General features: G+C 33.9%; 1 protein-coding gene across 2 annotated transcripts; it reads left to right on the top strand.

Moving 5' to 3' along the window:
• Positions 1 to 3,333: 3,333 nt before the first annotated feature.
• LOC101896659 (mucin-2) lies at positions 3,334 to 20,908 on the top strand. 2 transcript variants are annotated; one of them, XM_011296287.3, is made up of 4 exons: positions 3,334 to 3,927; positions 15,790 to 16,020; positions 16,633 to 18,672; positions 19,741 to 20,908. In XM_011296287.3, exons 1-4 carry the CDS (start codon positions 3,768 to 3,770, stop codon positions 20,142 to 20,144), a joined length of 2,835 nt encoding a protein of 944 aa, XP_011294589.2. In that variant the 5' UTR covers positions 3,334 to 3,767; the 3' UTR covers positions 20,145 to 20,908. The 2 variants fall into 2 exon arrangements, with proteins under 2 accessions (XP_011294589.2, XP_011294591.2); XM_011296289.3 differs by lacking the exon at positions 15,790 to 16,020 and having other exon boundaries at positions 19,741 to 20,906.
• Positions 20,909 to 21,505: the final 597 nt, after the last annotated feature.

The raw sequence follows: 21,505 nt of genomic DNA, 5'->3' as shown, positions 1-21,505 counted from the left end.
CTTGTCAAAAAGAGGAGAAGAGGCATGCCTTTAAGAACAATCAATCACAATAAACTAATGTGATTGGATAATTATGACAGTTAAGCCGGATGCAAAGTTGTATCTAAACGTAGCCTCAGTCACAAAAATGGTGAAAGTGATCAATTCTTTCACGTTTGGATGTAATCATTGTATATTCTTCATCATCCTCATGGCAAAAGAATACAGTTAGTCGCATCGACACAGCTGCTGGGACAATGAACTGTCAAAGCGATTTGGAAATTGAAAATCTTGAATGAAAAATTATTGACATTTGTTAAAATTGTTGAAAAATGCATATCATAACATCCTCTGGTTAGTTAGCATATAAGGAAACTTAGAAAAATATATGTTTTTGAAAAACAAAAAAATTGACATATCAATGTTCCCAAGCGTTCATGCATCTACCTTTATTCTCCTACCATGATTATCCTTTAATGAAGAATACAAAGAGAACGGATAGAGGGTAGAACATTTGTTGTGACTACATAGCATTTCTATGTTTCTGAGTGTGAAGAGAATTGCGCTGATTGAAAGTACGAGACATAATGGAAAAATACAGGTAGTCACATTGACAAAGCTGCTGGGACAATGAACTGTCAAAGCGATTTTGGAATTGAAAATTTTGAATAAAGAATTATTAAAATTTGTAAAAATTGTTGAAAAATACATATCATAACAACATCCGATTTTCCTCGTATAAGAAAACATGTAAAAATCTACATTTTTTTGACAAAACATTTTAAAAATGTTTGACATATCAATGTTCCCAAGCGTTGATGCACCTACCTTTATTCTTCTACCATGGTGAAGAGAAGAGAATTACGCTTATTGAAGGTACGAGGTATGATAGAAGAATACTGGGAGTCGCATTAACACTGCTGCTGGGACAATGGACTGTCAAACCAATTTTGAAATTGCAATTTTTAAATGGAATATTATTGAAATTTGTAAAAATTGTTGTCAAAACAACCCTCGATAAGAAAACATATAAATTTCAACTTATTTTTGTCAAAACATTTTAAAAACTTTTGACATTTCATTGTTCCCAAGCGTTGATGCACCAACCATTATTATTCTACTTTGGTACGAGGGGTTGCATTTTCCCGCTCCTGCTTTATATGACTCTTATACTGCTAGAATATTTAACCAATAAAACAAAATTTTCCAATTTTAATTTAATGATAGCTTTAAAGGCCTCCCTAGGCAAAGGAAATTATTTAATTATATCAAACCTGTTGAGTAATCAACATCTCTCTCTAATTCGTCAAATACATTGAAATTCATATTTACATCACAACCAGTCAACTTTTTTTTGACACTCACGTCACACGATTGACACGATCGAAGATGAAGCAAAAAAGTGTTAACAACCAAACAGCAAAAAACCCACAATAAATAATAACAATAATAATGGCGGCGGCAGCAACAACAACAACAACAACGGCCAAGAGTTGAAAATCATTAATAGTGACGTTAGAATGTAAACACGACACAAACAAAAAAAGAGAGCCCATGAATCGCAGCTCCCAGCTATTGAAATTCAAAATATATTCCACAAAGGGGCGAGGGGAACAAATGACAAACCACCGGCTATATTTGTAATAGCAAATAAGACAACAACAAAAAAAAAAAACAATAGGCCATAAGCCGCCTAATAAAATTGAATAAATTAAGACAAGTTGTTTCTCCACGAGCGGAATTTGCAAAGAACAACTCTAAACTTATAACACAGAGTCAATATATAAAATTAAAAAAGAAATTTATTATCTTAATGCCAAAAATTGTGAAATGTTTATTTTGTTGGACACCCACTTTTTCGAGATATTATCAACTTCCTTAACACTTTCCAATCTCAATTGTGCAAATGTGACATCTCATCGAAATTTGACATGGAATATGAAATATTTTGCTATGTCAATACTTTAAAAATAACTTTAGGTTGTTGAGCGCTTCAGATAAGGAAGGATGATGAGATGATTCGTGTTGCTTACTGGCGTTTAACAACGATACGCTTGTCAGTCGATCGTTGAATAGGTAGGTATCCCCATTGAACATCAGTTGGTGTTTTTCATTGATGACAGCAACAAAAATTGGCAAAAACTTCAAATTTTAATCAACGAAGAAAAAAGCAAACAATGTGTTTAGTCACTGCAGCAAAAGACGTAGCTGTCAGCAATTTCGGGTTAATTCGCTAAGGTTCAATACTACACAGAGAGAAATTTAGGAGTCATGGGGTATCAAATCTTAGATCACTCGATTAGACTACTCTACTCGATTTCAAATGTCAATTGCATAGCGTATATGTCACGTAAATTGTGTTTATAATTTCAGTGGATATTATTTGACGTATAAGCCATGGTAGCATAATACAGGTAGATGTATCAACGCTTGGGAACATAGAAAATAGAACATGCCAAATTTTTTAAAATGTTTTTTTTTTTTTTCAAAAAATAATAAGATTTTTATATGTTTTCATATACGACACCTATCGGAGGTTCTTATGATTTGCATTTTCTACAATTTTAACGAATTTAAATAATTTTTCATTAAAAATTTAAGTTTTAAAATTGTTTTGACAGTTCATTGTCCCAGCAACATGCAATCACATGCATCATGCAAATTGTAAATACGCTTTGGAATTGACATTTAAGATTGAGCGGATTTCGTAAATCCAAACGTACTGTCACACATCCTACAAATCAGGCACTTATATTGTTTAACAGTTACTGATGACTAAGACTCCAATAAAAATCCGAGAAAGTTAAAACCGAGAACTTAATCAAATTTGTACGATGATGTGTACACCACTTAAGATATATAAGAGACTTCTTTTAAAACGCCCGTTTTATTGCTGAAAACAGTGAATTTCACACATATATCAGTTCAGATATTTTTATTCTTTCAACTTTATTATCCTTGTGTATTTCAATGTGTATCTCAAAAACATTTCGTCTGATAGAGCCTTAAAATTATATTTCTCCGATGAACATAGGGATCACTGTGATCGAAAAAGTACCCATATGTACTTTACTCATATATTTCACAACTGAAATGTTGTACATGTATCGCACGATATGTATATATTTTACATATGGAAATTTAAAATAACATATGTAAAAAAACATTTCCTCAGTGTATCACCCCTTGCCATCTTAAAAGTTCACAGAATCACCCAAGTGCCAAACTGCGACAAGCAAAACCACTACCGTCATCACCACCACCACCAGCAGAGCTGAAGGCAGACCTGTAGCAGCCAACAACAGCAGTCGCAGCTTAAGTAAACGCCACCGCTTGAAGATGTTTAGAAGCTTAACTTTATTAATACACTAGTCGCATTGCGGTACGGACGTACAATTTTCAAAACGGTCTCTGGGCAATAATCAAAGTGGCAGACGAAGAAAATACTTAGTTCGAAGACGAAAAACAGAGTATTCAAGATTTTTTCGCGCAAATGATTTAATTAAGAAAAACAAAAAAAGAAAAAAACTCTGTTGTGGGTGTAACGACACATAATCTCAAATGTATTTGAAAATAACTTAAAAAAAATCTCTTAGCTTTTTCGTGGATGAAGTAACAACAGCCAAAAAAATTATAATTAATCTTTTTACAGAAAAAAATATCAAAAGTTAAAATAAAATATCACGAAATCTTGCGAAAATAAAAAAAAAAAAAACAACCGCGAATTTAGTGCAAAATCGCAAAAATACGAAAAAAACATCAACGAATTTATTGACGCGCCAGTTACAATGATGTCTGCCAGTAGCACGCCGACGCCCCCGCCTTTACAAAGAAGCTTTTCCAAGGGAAAACCCCTACTGCGCATGCGCAGTCTGTTGTTTACAATGGTGATAATAACAACGGTGATTTGGAATAACAGTGTCGTTAATGGAGCTCCAGCAAAACTTGGTATTTGTCAAAACGAAAATGTGTTTGTTTTGGTTTTTCCTTCTTCTCTTTCTTGCTCGCTCTGACGCTTCTTCTGGAAAACTGAAAACTGTGTGTGTGTTTGTCTTTTAAGGGTTCTTTTAATGGGTTTTAACAGATGTTTATCTTATTTAGCTACATATCTTGTAATTTGCTGCCTGTATTAACCATACACTATGCGAAATGCAAATAAAGCCACTTAGATTAGTTTATACTAACAATAAAATCTGAGGCCGGAAATGGAAACAAAAAAAAAACGTAAAAAAGTTATCACAAGAGGTAAACAAGCTAGATCAACGCTAGGATTATCGAATATTATTGATAGAAACTGGTATTAAAATAAGTTTTAATACGTATTTAAATCGGTTTCATAAAACCATTCATTTTATATTCAGACCAACTATGAGAAAACAATTCCGGGCGGAGTTTTTCTGTTATTTGCTATCGTAAATCAAAATTTTATTCGTAACTTAATTCTTACAAAATGTAGGTATCACCAATACTCTCGACATTGAATTTCATCCAAAAAAATCTCCCCCTAACAAAAATATACATAATAAGCCAGTTATTGGCTTTTAAGTTAATAAAGCATATATATTAATTGAAAGGGTTAAAAATTCAGCCAATTTGTAATTTTTTCCGAACAATTTTAGAGGAGAAAAATGATTTTAGTTGCTTAGTTTTTATTTAAAAGCGAACTACTGGTTTGCAATTTGTGCAACAAATAGGATACACAAGGTACGAAAAAGTTCCATTCGCATTGCCAACTTCACAAACTATTTCTCTTCAATTATTTAGAATTGTAGGAATTATCTCTCGGGAAAAATGTACGATCGTAACACGGGAAATTGAGCTGTCAGCTCAAAGCAGTCTTTGAAAGGTTTTCCAAGCACTGGAAAATCTTATATATAATATTAATAATAAATGTTGACAGTTAAAATAAAGGAAATCATCAGGGTTTCTTGCTGGATCTTTTAAATCATTTACAAGCTACGATGTTTTTGTGGTTTAATTTTTTGTGCAGATTCCTAGATTTCAGCCTTTAAATTGGTTCAGTCTTTGATCATATCATGGTAGAAGAATAAAAGTAATCGAATTTACACAGCTGCTGGGACAATGAACTGTCAAACCAATTTTGAAATTAAAAATTTTTGAATGAAAACTTTTTCAAATTTGTAAAAATTGTTGAAAACACGTGTCATAACATCCTCCGATTGGCTCGTATAAGAAAACATACAGAAATCTTCTTAAGTTTGGAAAAACATTTTAACATTTTTGACATGTCAATGTTCCCAAGCGTTAATGCATCTACCTGTATTGTTCTGCCATGGTTACAATCAAGTCCTTGATTGTTATAATTGCCTTATGATCAGACTGACATATATGTAAACAACTAGAGTGTATTTAATCTATATATATTTGATCTTAACCTAAGAATACTTTGTGTTATCATTCCTAGGCACATCCATATGTAATCGAAAAGAAGAAGACTCAATAAATTACTAGTACTAAAGGCTCTATAAGACGCAATGTTGCGTAATGTCATATTTTCCAAGTGTAGAAGTTAGACTTATCGTGTGATACATGGGCACCATTTCAGTTCTGCCCTATTTTCATCGAAAAATATTTATTCATAGAATTTTTAAATTTGTATGTGAAAATATTTAAAATTAAATTTGAAGTAAAAATTCTTTCATAAAATATAACAATTTGTTATGAAATCTAATATCAATGTAGTTAAAGGAAATAAAAACCGTGTGAAAACGGCAATTTTGACATACACACGGAAATACACATCAATAATAAAATTGACAGCACATATATAAAAAAAACGTTCCGTCTGATAGAGCCTTAATACTACATTGGGTGTATTTCAGGATTTCACAAATGTGTGAACATGTTTTTACATTTGTTCAAGCTCATGGTAGAAGAATACAGGTAGATGCATCAACGCTTGGAAACATTGATATGTCAAAAAATTTAGAAAATTTTTGAAGTAGATTTTTATTCGTTGTCTTACACGACACCAACAATTTTTACAAATTTTAATAATTCTTAATTTAAAATTTTCAATTTTAAAATTGGTTCAATGTCACAACAGCTGTGTCCATGCTCCTTCTACCATGTTCAAGCTTAAAATAGACTTCAGGTAGATAATTAGATTAACTTTTAATTGAAGTCTTTACATTTTTCAAATTTGTCCATTTATGTCCCAATGCTATGCTATGTTTTCACTCACCACTTTTCTCGAAGAAAATTTCAATAATTGCGTTTTCGGCATATTAAATATAGCTATGTTTAGACAGACACATTCAATGGTCAATTCTATGTTTGATGCAAAAAAAAAAAAAAAAAATACACAAGAACTAACAATTAGGGTATAATATTTGCAAATAGTATCCCAAAAATGCTCTTCGAAAATTGTATTTTATATAAGGTAGCATCTAGCATAAAATATGTGGCTTTATTCATTTGTTTCGCAGTGTAGCATGTAAGTGCCTTTTGCCTCTTTTTATTGTACTTGTTTCTTTTGCTATTTAAGTTGGTATGCGAAGGTGGCACACGGTAGTTAAAAATAACATTAATTAACAAACTTTGACTAGTAACAATAACAACAACAACCTATTTTTAATGTTTTTTTATTTATATTATTATTTCTTCCTGACCCCAAATGCTACTACTAACACAAACATTTGCTAACCAAAAGAAAACACTTGACTACAAGAAAACAAAACCTCAATTAAAGGTTTATTTATCCACACTCAAGTATTGGCCTCTTATCAATTGCATCTCCTATAGTCACTCCTCATCACAACTTCCCTTGATTTTTAATGGTTGGCCATTTGAAATAAAAAATATTAATGCATGCATTTGTTGGCCACACCAACAACGCCTTTTGTGTTTTCGCACTCTAACAATGATGGCAACAGCATAAATGTTTATTGTTATTAATAGCAAACAAAGAGAGGTGATTTAAATCTTTAACATCCTCCGCAGTTATTTATTTATAGTATATACCCGCACAATCATTTACCCATATTAATGTGTCCCAGGCCATTTTAATGATATTTCTGCCCGAGCCAATGGCTAGTTTTATATTTAATGATGATCACTTTTGTTTTGGCCTTTTAACTTTTTTTTCTTTCATCGATGTCAAATGTATACAATGTGACCTCAAAGTACATACAAACATACATACATACATTCATACATAGTCAGCTGATAATGTATGATTAGTTAGCATCATGACTTCACACCGCAGGCCATCTTTAAACTTCGAATCAATACTCACTCTCCATGTGTGTTATATAATAAATCGTGTTGTAAAACGACAACAGGAGACCTGTAATAATCGTGATGAGGACAAAAGAAATCATAAAACAAAAAAACAAACAACAAAAGTTGCTAGGGTTTTGTAGGTAACTTGAACCTTGGGTAACAAAAATACACTCGAAGAAACAAAACAAAGTAATGAACATTACTGCTGAAAACTTAAGGTGAAAATACATAAAACGCTATTTTGACTGGCTTAAGTCATGGGCTGGCTTCTTCGAAAAAAAAACAAAGGAGTGTAAGGCACAAACTCGAACTAAGTCAACCTTAAACTCCTTTCTTCAAAGACATAGCAGTGTAAAGATAGGGCAAGACAGAGTCAAAATATGGCAACCCTGTGAAAATGCATCTGTTGTTACGACATCACAGCAACATAGCTACCAATGTTAACTGATTTAAACTGCTAAGGCAATATGCAATTAATTGAAAAAGGTTTTGGAGTAGAATTTTGAAACCACATTTCAAAACTCAAACTTTTTCAAACTTTTATTTGTCATTTGTTTCTGTAATTGTTGTTTTTATATTAACATGTCTCTTTCAACGCAAGTGTGTATCATGATAGAATACCGTTAGTCGCACTAACACAGCTGCTGGGACAATGAACTGTCAAACAAATTTTCGAATTGAAATTTTTAAATAAAAAAATATTTAAATTTGTAAAAGTTGTTGAAAACTGTATATCATTCCAACCTTCGATTTGTGTCGCATAAGAAAACACATGGTAAAATTAAGAAAGTAAAGTCATTTCAAATAAGCATTTCCATCTCTGAATTTTCTGTAATTTACCTTGTCACATTTCACTACATAAAAACAGGTCCCCATCTCTGATTTGTGTATGTACAATGGATTTATAAATACAAATTTTGACAATGAGATGTCAAATTTATAATTTTTGAAAACATTGTAAACATATGATTGCATGGCTTTACCTCCTTGATTTTACCATGAGAAAACATATACAAACCTATTTATTTTTGAAGAAACATATTAAAAAATTTGACATATCAATGTTCAAAGCGTTGATGCATCTACCTGTATTCTTCTACCATGGTGTGTATAATGAGGTTATGTTTACATTAAACTTGATTTATTAAAATTTGTTGTTTTAATTACTAGTTCAATTGTCATTAAGATATAAAATATAAACTAAGTTCTTAGATAAAGCCTTTTGGTTTTTAATATCGGTGTGTTAGTTCTCAAGAGATTTTATACACACGCAAATAAAATATTCCAGAAATAAACAGAAACCTCAATCAAAATCATCACAACTGACAGCATCTAATAACAGATCAATTAGCATAAGTATTAGCAAATATGTCCATTAGTTCCTTTTTTTTTGAAAAGGAACAAGTTTAAGCTTTTGTTAACAAAGAAAGAACATGGAAATACAAGAATGAGTTATGAGTCATTTTATCTTCACTTCAAGTAATAATAATAATCATTAGCAGAATTGAAGGTGTCTTTTAAAAGAAGTTAATGTTTCTTTGATAAAAAAAAATGTATATAAAAAATAATCCAACTTTTATTGACATCAATAAGTGTGAATGTCATTTTTTATTAGAATTTTTAATTAAAAATGGAATCTAAAGCCTAATAATTAAAAAGATAACTGTCAAGATATTGTATAGAAATCGTGATGAAATCGTGGCCAAGACAAAATATTTGAAAACAGCACACATGTGTTAAGCGAATCGTAAACAATTCTTTGAAACAAGTTTTGCAATAAAAAACAAAAATTATAAATAATTTAATGAAGCAATAATTATAAATAATATTTTTAAGATGAAGATTACACTGGCTGACAGAATAGCGTCACTCGTATGGTTGTTCTTCTTCTTGTCAAAAATATTTTTGTTTTATAAAAAATTAATGCCTACCTCATTGACATTCACATTGCATATTGAACTGGTTTAACTCTATCTGAAATGAGCCAAAAATGTTCAGGGTCATTTGCGTTGAACAGTCTATACAGAAAAACAAAAAACAGTCGCCTAAACCATATTTTCCCTAGTTATTTACCCTGTCATTTAGTTCAAGGATGATTGCAACCTTGGTAATGTTTACTTTTTTTGGAGTATCAGTTGAACTGTGCAAACAAAGATGATAGCACCATATTTTTGGCAAATATTTTAAGTTTTGTGGCCATATTCTGTTGTGGTTATTTTAACTGGATCTTCTTTAAGTTATTTTTGCGTTTACTTACATTTGGTTTTGCCAAAAAAAACGAGCTGATGGCAATCAATATTTGTGAGTAATTGTGCTTTGTGGTAGATGTTTAATATTCTATTGATATAATTAAACTATCGATAACATGGTTAAATTATTAACCATAAATACTTGAACTAGTAACATCTTAGTGTCACTTAATGTAATCCCACGCTGACATTTGCAGGTGTATTGTTAACCACTAACGGTACTTTGAATCGACTACATGGTCATATAATGGCATTCACTTTTCAAACCACTTATATTTGACGTGTAATCAATGAAAATTTACCATTTCATCCGAACATGTCTAATGTAAACGTAGTCTTGTAATTACAATCCCTTATGGAAGAGGAATACAGTTAATCGCATCGACACAGCTGATGGGACAATGAACTGTCAAACTAATTGTAAAACTGAAAATTTTAAATGAAAAATTATTGAAATTTGTAAAAATTATTGAAAAAAGCATATCACAAGAACCTCTAATTGGCTTCGCATAAGAAAACATGTAAAAATTGACTTATTTTTGAAATATATTTTATAAAATTGGACATATATATGTTCCCAAACGTGTATCTACCTGTATTCTTCTACCATGAAAACCCTTAGCTAGCTGTTTCAACAGGACAATAGATATATCTAACAGCTGTTTTCAGCCATGATATATGTCGACACTGGTTAACTTTTGCATTATTTGCCATAAGAAAATAAGGAGGTAGAACAGCTTCGTATAACCACAGAAATACAACTGAGGCTCGCTTCCTTTCAAAATTTGTATACAACAAGTTGTTTTTATTTATTCAATATTTTTCCTCATTTTTAAAATCAGTTAAACAGCAGAAAAAATTAATGAAATGCCTGGATTTCAAAAATGTATATCAAAAATATGATCTAAACAGTTCTATCTTTCAATTCCAATGCAAAACTGGCGAATAGCTTTAATGCGCTTCTCGCAATTTGGTTTTGAAAATATTGCGTTTTTATTTTTTAAAACAAAAACATACTCAAAATTGACAGAAGTCGGGCACACTTAAAAAAAATTATAATCAGCTGGTAGCTCTACCTTACCTTTTTATTGTACCAAGCCGTATCGACACAGCTGATGGCAAAATGAGCTGTCAAACCAATTTTGAAATGGAAAATCTTGAATGAAAAAGTATTTAAATTCGTTAAAATGGTTGAAAAATACATATTGTAACAGCCTCCGATTGGCGTCGTATGAGAAAACTTATAAAAATCTACTTATTTTTGAAAAAAAAATTGACATATCAATGTTCCCAAGCTTTGACATATCAATGTTCCCAAGCGTTGATGGGTCTACCTGTATTCTTCTACCCTGATTATTTGGTAATATTTTGTGTTTATTCTGAACAGCTGAACATAACAACGCGTTGAAGCGTCCATTCTGTTTCTGCCTTAAGTGACACATTTTATGAAAATATATCATATAATCAATGACAATTTAAGTGACACGTTTTTAATATTAAGCACATTTGTAAGTTGTAATTAAAAATTTTTCTTGGAAAACAAATGACTCGGGTTTTTGTACATTGACGAAAAATGTATCGGAAAACATTTGAAGTTTGGTGTTTTTGAAAGTACATTTGTCGTCGTTTTTGCTTTTTTGTAATAAATATCAACACTTAATAACTTAAAATCCTACTTGGGACAACAATTACTGACCGGTACAATTAAATAAACAAATTTATTATCATATTTATCCATATTTTTGTCAAAAAATGCATAACTTGTCTTTAATACTTAGCGCCAGCTGCAGAGAGAGAGAGAATGACTCATTTGTTTGAATAAAGGAATATTTTCAGATCACGTATTTGGATCATATGACCATCATTTTTAAATTCCTCTGCATCGGTAGTAATTAGGCAATTACTGCCAATGATTTATGAAATGCAAATGCAAGCTTTATTCGAAAATAAACAAAAAACGAAACACTTTTAATAAAATTTTTTTGGGGTTTGATTTATCAAGAGCTATTGCGTTTTTGACATCTATGGGAATTCATTTAAATTCCAAGCACAGCTAAACTCGTATTTTTTATGGAGTTAGTACTGTTGAGCTCATTAAACATTCCTTGTTCTTGGCTAATTGCAAAATAAATTATGATAATTTAATACGAAAAAAAAAATCGGAATATAAAAATGGAAAATGTGTCAACATGTCAATGTTTGTTTATAAACAAAAGAAAACAAATAGATTTCCAACAATGGTTACCATTATAAATGAGGTGAGAAAAGGGAAGAGAAGAGGGTTCACACGTGACAATATTTTACAGGAAACCAATAAAGGGGTCAAGCCACACATAAAGTTGGCTTGTGAACATAGTATGTGTGTCACTTTTTTTGGACATAACCGGTAAAAGAGAGAGAGAGAGAGAGTGTGTCGAGAGTGTTCTGGATATTACTGGAGCGAAGTAACCGCAATATTGTCGTAATAGATTAAAAATTAGACACATTTAATGGAATTGCTGTGTTAACCATGATACTCTGCCCTCTCACATATGGCATAAAAGAAATATATATATGCATATAATTATATAGGTAGCTATTTATAAATGTGTAGACAAACACGCTTGCAATTAATATCTAAATGATTGCCATTATCATAATAGCTCTTGTCTCTGAGAAATTCAATAATTATGAATCAATAACAAGTTTATTTTGTTATGACCATTGGCAGTGAATTCTCATCGAAAAACGTATATACAGATATACACACATGCATATTAACGCCTGGTCAATGCAAGTTTTGTGTTTTTTTTCGGCTAATTTCAATACTGTATCCACGAGTAGAAAAACCCCAAACTGCCAAAAAAAAAAGCAATTCAATCATCACAAACCAACAATATATAATTAATGTGTAGAGATTTTGAATGTGGCATTGTTGGTGTTGTTGTTGTTGTTTTGCTTAGTGTTTTGCCATTTCAACGACCTCTAATTTATAAATTTTGCTACTGAAAATGGAAATTTCGTGTTAAATGAAAAAAAAATAGAAATTAACATACAATAGTTTGCAGGAACAAAAACAACAAAACCATATACAATTGTTTATTGGAAAAACACTAATAGACACAATTTTAAGCAATAACACATTACATTATTAGAAAGCAATATCGAAGAAAAATTTTTCCTTAAAAAAGTTACACTCCAAAAAAATATTGAATATTAATTTTCAGTCGTAATGATTATTAGACGATGTGTTCTTAAGGTATAATCAGACGGAATGGGTTTTACATATGTGCTGTCACTTTTATTGTCCGTGTGTATTTCCATGTGTATGGCAACATTGTCATTTAACATATGATTCATAATTGTTGCCATCACTCTTGATTACATTATGATTATATTGTATTTTGTTTAAAATTATAATATTTTATAGCTGAATTCTTGCCGCAAATCAAATTTTATATATTTTCACACAACCAAGAAAACAGTACCTCTGATTAAATTTAATTTTTCGTTGAAAATAGGGCTCGCTGTGATCGAAAAACGCCTATGCATTTCACAGCTGAAATGTCATGGTAGAACAATAAAGGCAGTCGCATCGACACAGCTGCTGGGACAATGAACTGTTAAACCAATTTTAAAATTTTGAATGAAAAATCATAAAGACGTAGTGGCAACGTCTGGCAACACAGCAAGTGTCTGATGTTCTTAAATACAAATAAGTTTAGATTTGTTCGAATTGGTCGCCTTTGGCACATATTATGGCCTTCAAACGGCCAATGAAACCGTCACATGCTGCTCGAATGTTGCTCTGCGGTATTTTGGCCCATTTCCCATTGCTTGAAGTGATTGACACTTTGGTATTTTTTAGTGCCAAGCTTTCCAAAATACTCCAAATACAATAGTCCATCGGATTGGTACCCGGAGACTTTGGTGGCCACTTTCGGCCAAGCGAAGTAACTCTTTAGCTCTTTTGAGTCTATTTTCTTTCGGTTGCGGTGTAAGTTCTTGCACTTTTTTGTATTTCAATGGCTTTACCCCGAGCTCCATTCATTTTTCAATATTTGCCGAATGGAATATTGCGATATGTCAGCTCCCGAGCCATTTTTCGGCCACTGCGATGCGGGTTTCGATCAATTCGCTTCTTTACTTTTCGAACCATTTCTGATGATGTTGCTGTTTTCTTATAGAGGTCAGCCGATGACTTAAACCACTCAAAACAGGGTTTTATGTATTCTCACCTTTAAAGTTTCCATTTCCCGACACGTTTCCAACATTTGTTTGTGTATTTAATTTAGGTTAGGCAATCATATTTTTGTTACAAACCTCATAAAGAAACCCGCTAAACATTTTTACTGTCATATAAGTAACAAAATGTGATTGTTATATTTCTTCTGAAATATTTTTATTTATTTGTGTCTCCTTTGACTTGCTTGACTGAATAGATCTCTCGGCTTTGTCATGTAACATTTGTGCCTCGCCATTTCTTTGATGTATTTGATTAAAAGTAATGATCAAACCTTTTTCGTTTTTATTTTTAAAAAATGTTCATTCATCCATTCATTCAGTTAGCCAAGCCTGTCATAGCTTTTATGCTAATTTATAACTACGGAAGATGTCAACAAACCGTAGACATTAACGTGTATCCATCAAAATTGATATGCTTCCTCTACAGCAGCATGTTGCCTTCTTTTTTTTTCTTTTCATAATGAGTGGCATTTTTTCAGCCTGAAGAAGCAGAAACGCCGGCAAAAGACAAGGTACACAAGGAAGTCAAGTTCAATGTACATTTCAGTTTTGATACAACAAAAAGATAACAATCAAACAGACACTTCAGTAGGAAATGCCAGCGTTAATAAACAAATACGTGCCAAAATACTAGGTGTGATCACCCTTTAGGGTGTAAAGGCATAATTAAAACCCTGTGTATTTTTTTTTAAATGTAAGTAAAGTAAACTGCCCAAAGTATTAATAAATGTCAGTCATTGGTAATCATTTCCAATAAATGGAATGATGAATGTTATGAATAAATGTTTGCCTTAAGTTTTTCATGTGATACTTTGTAATAAAACAATGACATGGTTGGATGAATTTATTTAAAATGAAATACCGGCAAATAATGTAGTTAAGCCAAGAAAAAAACATTTATAGAGGATATCGCTGCAATTTAAATTATGGTCTCATTAATAATTGATGTATCACAAAATCTATCTTGTGGGAACATACTACAACTTGTAACATCTCTGTGTTGCCATATCGTTGTAATGCAATGTTCATACGAAACATGGCGAAACCAAGTTATTAACAGCTTAAGGTGTATGATACGCATTTAAAAGCCTATGAAATGCTAAAAATTGCTTAAAATGTCTATTGTTGTATTGTTTTCTATTAACATTCAATGTTTCTTAAGTTAATGGCTTTAAATAATTTCGTTCATTACCCATTTATTTGTGTGCGTCTCCATTTTAATGTTATTACTAGGGGTGATCACCCTTAAGGGTAAATGCATAATTTAAAGTTTTTAATTATACGTAAAGTAAACTACCCAAAGTATTAATAAGTGTCAGTCATCGGTAATCATTCCCTAAAAAAAGATATGATGATTGTTAGGAATAAATGTTTGCCTTAAGTATTTCATGGGATACTTTATAACACAACAAAGACATGGTTGGATGAATTTATTTAAAATAAAATACCGGCAAATAATATCTAAAAACATTAATAGAGGGCACCCGTGCAAAACAAGTAAATTACGACCTCATTTATAATTGATGTATCACAAAATCTATCCCGTGGGAACATACTACAACTTGTAAAATCTCTGTGTTGCCATATCGTTGTAATGCAATGTTCATACGAAACATGGCGAAATTAACAGCTTAAGGTGTATGATACGCATTTAAAAGCCTATTAAATGCTAATGGTTAAAATGTCTTTTGTTTAATTGTTTTCTATTAACATTGAATGTGCCTTAAATTAATTTAACTTTAATTTTTCTCTCATTACCCATTTATTTGTGTGTGTTTCCCCTTTTAATGTTATAACCATTTTTTCTTTAATTTCTCAAACTTTACAAAAAAAACTTCGATCATAACGTTAAAATGATTACTTTCTTTGTGTTTCTGTTGTTTATCTAACCTTTCGCTATCATTGTTTAAATGTTGTCTTTAACATTTCCTGCTACCTACCTACTACCATACTGACAACTTACTCTTTGTCTTTGTGTGGGTTTGTCACTTCTGTTTTCACAAAAAATGCTCTTTCTCTCAAAACCAATAATAATTCAAATGTTCCACCCTCCCTCCAACCAAAACAAAAAAAAAACCAAATTCATTTTCAGACACACTTGTACGGCCATTCCCAGCTGATTTGCAACCACCTCTCATCGAGGTCGATGAAAAGAACGCCTTCGATAGCTATGGCAATCCGATTGAATCATTAAAACCCATTCGAACGCCCGATGGTCGCAAGGTGATTAGCGCTCAAGGTCTGCAATTCGAAATTCCAAATTATGCATCGGGAATCACAGAGCTAAAGAAACCCTCTGATGATTTACTGCCACCATTCATTGGTGAGTTTAGCAATGATTTACAGAAACCAACTAATACAAGTGTGAAAGAAAATGTCGACAGCGACGACAGAGACGACGACGATGACAGTAGTAATGCCATAACGCCGTTTGAGTCGAATGCGGCGCATCAAAATGCCTCTATTGTTGTTGGTGATCCCGGTGATCTGTTGCGGATTGAACGGCATGAGCCAAAAGACACGAACACACATATGCACGTTGCGTCACCTCACTCGAATGAGAACACAAACACTAATAATCGCACTAACAACAACAACAACAAACCGCATTCAAATCAACATGGTGTTCACCAACAACAAGACGCAATTGGAAAATCCTCATTCACATCATCATCACCATCCTCATCACCACCACCATCATCGAATTCTTCATTACCCCAAAATTCATCAGCATCATCTAGCTCATCTTCTAGCTCTTCACCCACTACCACAACTCCTACTACTACTTCTATCTCTAGTTTATCTCAGCTTTCAGCACCCAAAAAATATAGTCCTCCTCTGAGTAGTGGTAACTTCAACTATCCCAATGTACCCAGAGATATATCTATTATCGAACGTATTGCCTCTAAATATCATAATCCCCTTCCCACCCTAGATCCCATTGCCGTCGCTGTTCCGAACGATGACAGCTCGGAAACAACCACATTTACCAGTCCCTCAGACCAGGTTGAAGTGGCAAATGCCCATCAGGAGCAGGTTGCGCAAACGGCGCCCGATAGTAATGGACTCTTCCAGGGATTACCGCAGTATATAATTGACCTGAATGATCCGGATATTGGTGGTCCGGTGGAGTATACTCCAAGCGAGGGCAATGGATTGAGTGTTATTGCCTGGGATTTGTTGCCGCCATCAAAGGAAGATCCAGCTGTCATAAATGATGTTGACAAGCGGAAATTCAGTTCCCAGCTAAGTACTAGTCAAACCAGTTTTGTCTCCAAAACTAGTCAGCCTTTTGGAAGTACCAGTGGTAGTGCATATTATTCGAGCAGTACAACAACTCCTAGAACAACAACAACTACTACTACCACAACTACCCGGCGCCCAACGACAACAACGACTCGTCGTCCAACTACCACCACAACCAGGAGAACTACACCCAGAACCACAACGACCACTACCAGGCGACCAACAACAACTACTACCACCACCACCACTACCACAACACCTGAACCCGATACCTCGGAATTCCTAAGATTGGAGGGTGGTGACTCCTACACTTTGCCCGAATGGTTGGCCGACATTGACGATCCAGACTTAGATGTGGCTGTAGCCTATGTTCCACCTGAAGACCTTAGCCAGTACAATGACACCATTGCCCGAGACATTTTACCTCCCCTAGAACCCTATACAGATCTGAATGTTTTGAATTTAACACCACCAACCGATGTGGCATCTGCCTACACTACCACCAGCGTGACACCCCGGACTACAACTCCCAGACCAACAACCACTAGCACGACACGAAGAACCACTACCACAACAACCCGAAGAACGACAACAACTCCCAGGCCAACAACTGTCAGAACCACAACCACGCCAAGGACTACAACTACACGTTCAAGCTCTCAACCGCACTGGGTTCGGGCCAAACCCACAACATCGAGCACATCTCGGCCCTCAAGTTCATTCAATCAGTTCACCTCCTTTTCGAGTCAGACATTTAAATCACCCACCAGCACTTCATTCAATGGACGCACGACCACTGCACCCCGTACTACCACTACCAGCACCACCACCACTGCTAAGCCCAAAACCACAGTAAATAGCTCCTTTAATCGACCTCTTTTCAATACAGACAAAATCAGCAGCAGCGAAGAGGCCACTAGCAAGCCCTCAAATCCCTTCTTCAGTGGTAGTTATAATCCTCAGCCCTTCTCCAAGGCACCGACCACAACTACAACAAGAAGAACTACCACAACAACCACCACGACCACAACACCCTCACCCCTGGATGTGAATCCGTTTGAAGCAACCATTCCCCCATGGTTAGCTGAATTCGACTATGCCGACCTCGGTCCCGGTGTCCCCTTCGTCTACGATCCCAACGATGAGGAAATGTCCGTTGACGATGACATTTCACCACCCTCAACATCTTCTCCCACCTCGAACTCCCCCAATGCACTGCCAAGTTTCTCTTCTACCACCACTTCTCTAACCTCAGCTTCTTCTATTCCATCTAAAGTAACCATTCCACTACCATCCATTGCTAGCGACCGGATTGATAATACGTTAACGCAACCGCATAATGTGTTCGTACCGCCACCGCCTGCCCAAGGGGAGGAGGAGGTCGAAGCAAATGATAGCAAAACGACCTCAACAAGTTTTACCACAAATTTTGCAGCCCGTTTTGAAACGCCAGCATCGACAACGGCTGTTTCACCGTCCGCCTTGAATGGGGATAGTCTGCAAAAGGTCCCCCTAAGTGCCGATCGTGAGTCCTTCCCGCCATTCAATACAGCCAATGGTCTGGCACCGGTACCCACTAAGACGACCTTTAGCAAAAGCGAAGATGGTAAAGTCATAACAAATAATATCTTCTTGAGTGGAGCTGCGGCATCAGGCGCCACTGGAGCCACACAATCGACGACATCGAAATATTTCGGAACAAGTAATGCTGGTAATACAATATCGAAGGGTAAGTGAAGAAATTTTACATGAAGTTTCCATCCAATCATGAATAAGAATTTCGAGCGGAATTTCTCTCGTTTCCCCTTTTTGATAACCCTAAATTAGAATTCCTATCGGAAAATATTTTCGAGGGAGGAAAAGTGGAAAGGGAGAATTCAAGATTCCTCAAGAAAAAATTTTTCTAACAAAAAGCAGCCGATGTTGGAAAACACCTCAAATTACTGGATGTATATAATATTCAGTAATTTGAGGTGTTTTCAAACATCCAACACGAATTTTAATATTGAAAATTAGTTGTTTTTTATGAAAAACAAAAGCTCATTAAAATTGCACTAATTTGCACGACAAATAGGGTACACAAGGTACGAAAACGTCTCAGGTGCGAGTAGTATTAGGGTACACTAGATACAAAAAAGTCTCGCTTCAGCGTTGCCATTTTTGCAAATTATTTCTCCTCAATTATTCATGATTGGGGAAATGATCTCCAGGGAAAATGATCTCCGTGCGAATGTTTATGAATAGATTGGCTATGTTTACATTAAATACAGTATATATATGAAATTGGCAACTACAATTAAAAGATTTACCAAAACTCCTTAGGCATCCAGAGAAAAAAAGGCTCAGTTATTAGTCGATTTTTGTCAACAACATATTCAATAATCTTAAATGTTTTTATTTAATGATCAGCTGATTGTCGGATTAATGATTAAAATTCACAATATTTATTTACGTCATAGTGTGAAAAGGGGAATATCTCTTTACTGGAAAAAACCCCAACCGAGTTAAAGAAATGTCGTCTCAGAACAAAACAGCTGATCGAAACAAATCGAAGGACTGATTCATCAAAAGTCTCCTAAGGTATCACTACTTGTGTTACATTTTTTAATTTCACTTTCACCCAAAAAGTACGAGATCGTAAAAATATTAAAAAATAAATGACAAACTCTCAAAACCATGGATATGTTTCCCAAAAAAACTTCCACTCACATATCAAAAAAAAAAAAACACTGTGAACTCCCCTTGGGTTTTCCAAACCATTTCAATTATTGTTATTTATATATTTTTTCCATTTCAGATACATTTGGCAGCACATCTGGTTTTGTGAAACCTTCAACCGTTAGCACAAACTTTAATCAATTGACCACGTCTGGTGCGGCATCAGGTTTTGTGACGGCCTCCTCCACGTCCGGCTTTACATCCAGCGCTGCCACAACAGTCGGAGGTGGTGTAGGCAGCAAATACACTGGAGGTTTTGGAGGTCCACCAGGTGTTTTGGCAGCACAAGGAGGCAGTGGAAAACCATCTGGATTTGCCACAGCAACTTCAACAGCGTTTACACAGAGCTATAACAAGGCCTCGACCAATCGTACACCAGTTCTTGCCACTACAACAGCCGGAAATCTAAGTGGCAAATTTACTGGCAGCTTTGGCGGACCTCCAGGTGTATTGAGGCCATATGACAATATCAAAACTGTTTGAATCTAGCAACAACTACAACAAAACAAACAGGCATTATTATTTACCCTATTCCTTTATAACCATCCATTTAGTTTAAGTTAAATTATTTATATGTAAATGCAACAAGAACAACAACAAAAATACCATAAAATAATTTGAAAATATTGGATTCTTTCTTCTTTAAATTATGGCAAACTAAAGCAACAGCAAAATAATTTATTTTTATTTTTTTTTTGTAACATATTTATGAATTGTTCCCTTCCCCCAGAAAAAAAAACAACTCCCAAATTATATTCTTGCCCAGAACAGGAAAGGAACACATACACACACAAACCCATGTATTATAATTTTTTTTGTTTGTATGTATGTAAATGTTAATGGCTTTATGTATGTTTTTGGTATTTTATTTAATAAATCGAAAGTAAAGAATAATTTTGATTTTTTTTTTTTTTTCAATTTTTGCAAATTTTTCCATTCCAATAGTTGGCGATGTCGCCGTGCGGACAAGGTCTATATCTGTATAACGTAGCAAGCTTCCAAATTTGTTGTTGACATTCATTCATGAATGGCTGATGATGATGATGACAGTTAACTTAAATGTGGAGAACATGCAAATACTACTAGGCCCAGCCAAACCAAAAACCAACTTCAATCACCATAATCGTTGTCGTTATTGTTGTTTTTGTTGTCATTATCATCATAACTGTCATATTGCCGTGATTTTATTATCAAAAAATAACAAAAACAAAACTTGTTGATTTAGTTGATTTCTATATTGACATAGCCCACCATCCAGCCAACCAGCTAACAATCGCGTGTTGTAGGCTGCCAGAACAATTGGAATTGTTAAACCAAAAACCAAACCCACCACTACCCACCATCATATCAACCAAAATGTCTAAATTGATTGGCTATTTTTGCAACACCCGCCAGCCAGCCCGCCCGCACAGCCACAACCACAAATCAATTTCAATAAAATATTCAAAATTTCTTAAATTGGTGCAAATTTGTGAAGATATGATTGTATTATTCTGAATTGCTTTTGTTATTCGTGTTTTTGTTGTTGTTGTATTATGACAAAACTACAAATTGGATAAACGATAATTTTATTGTGCGATATAAACACGAACATTGAAAGATAGACAACAAATAAATATGTCTATTATAATTTGATAAAACCAAAAAAACAAGAGTAAGAGGACAATTCAGGTGCGAGTAGGATTAAGCAGAGCTGATATTGACGTAAATAACGAAGAAATATAATTTCTTAATAAAAAAATAAAGGAAATTTTCAAAATTTCCATGACACAAGATTTGATGTTTCGCCAGGCATCTATATCATACAAAAGATCAAAGGTTATGTCATGTTCAGATGGGGATTA

The sequence above is a fragment of the Musca domestica genome, unplaced genomic scaffold (assembly GCF_030504385.1).
Source record: "Musca domestica strain aabys unplaced genomic scaffold, Musca_domestica.polishedcontigs.V.1.1 58, whole genome shotgun sequence".
NCBI classification, from domain to species: Eukaryota; Metazoa; Arthropoda; class Insecta; order Diptera; family Muscidae; genus Musca; species Musca domestica.
This window is presented reverse-complemented; position numbering and strand designations above follow the sequence as displayed.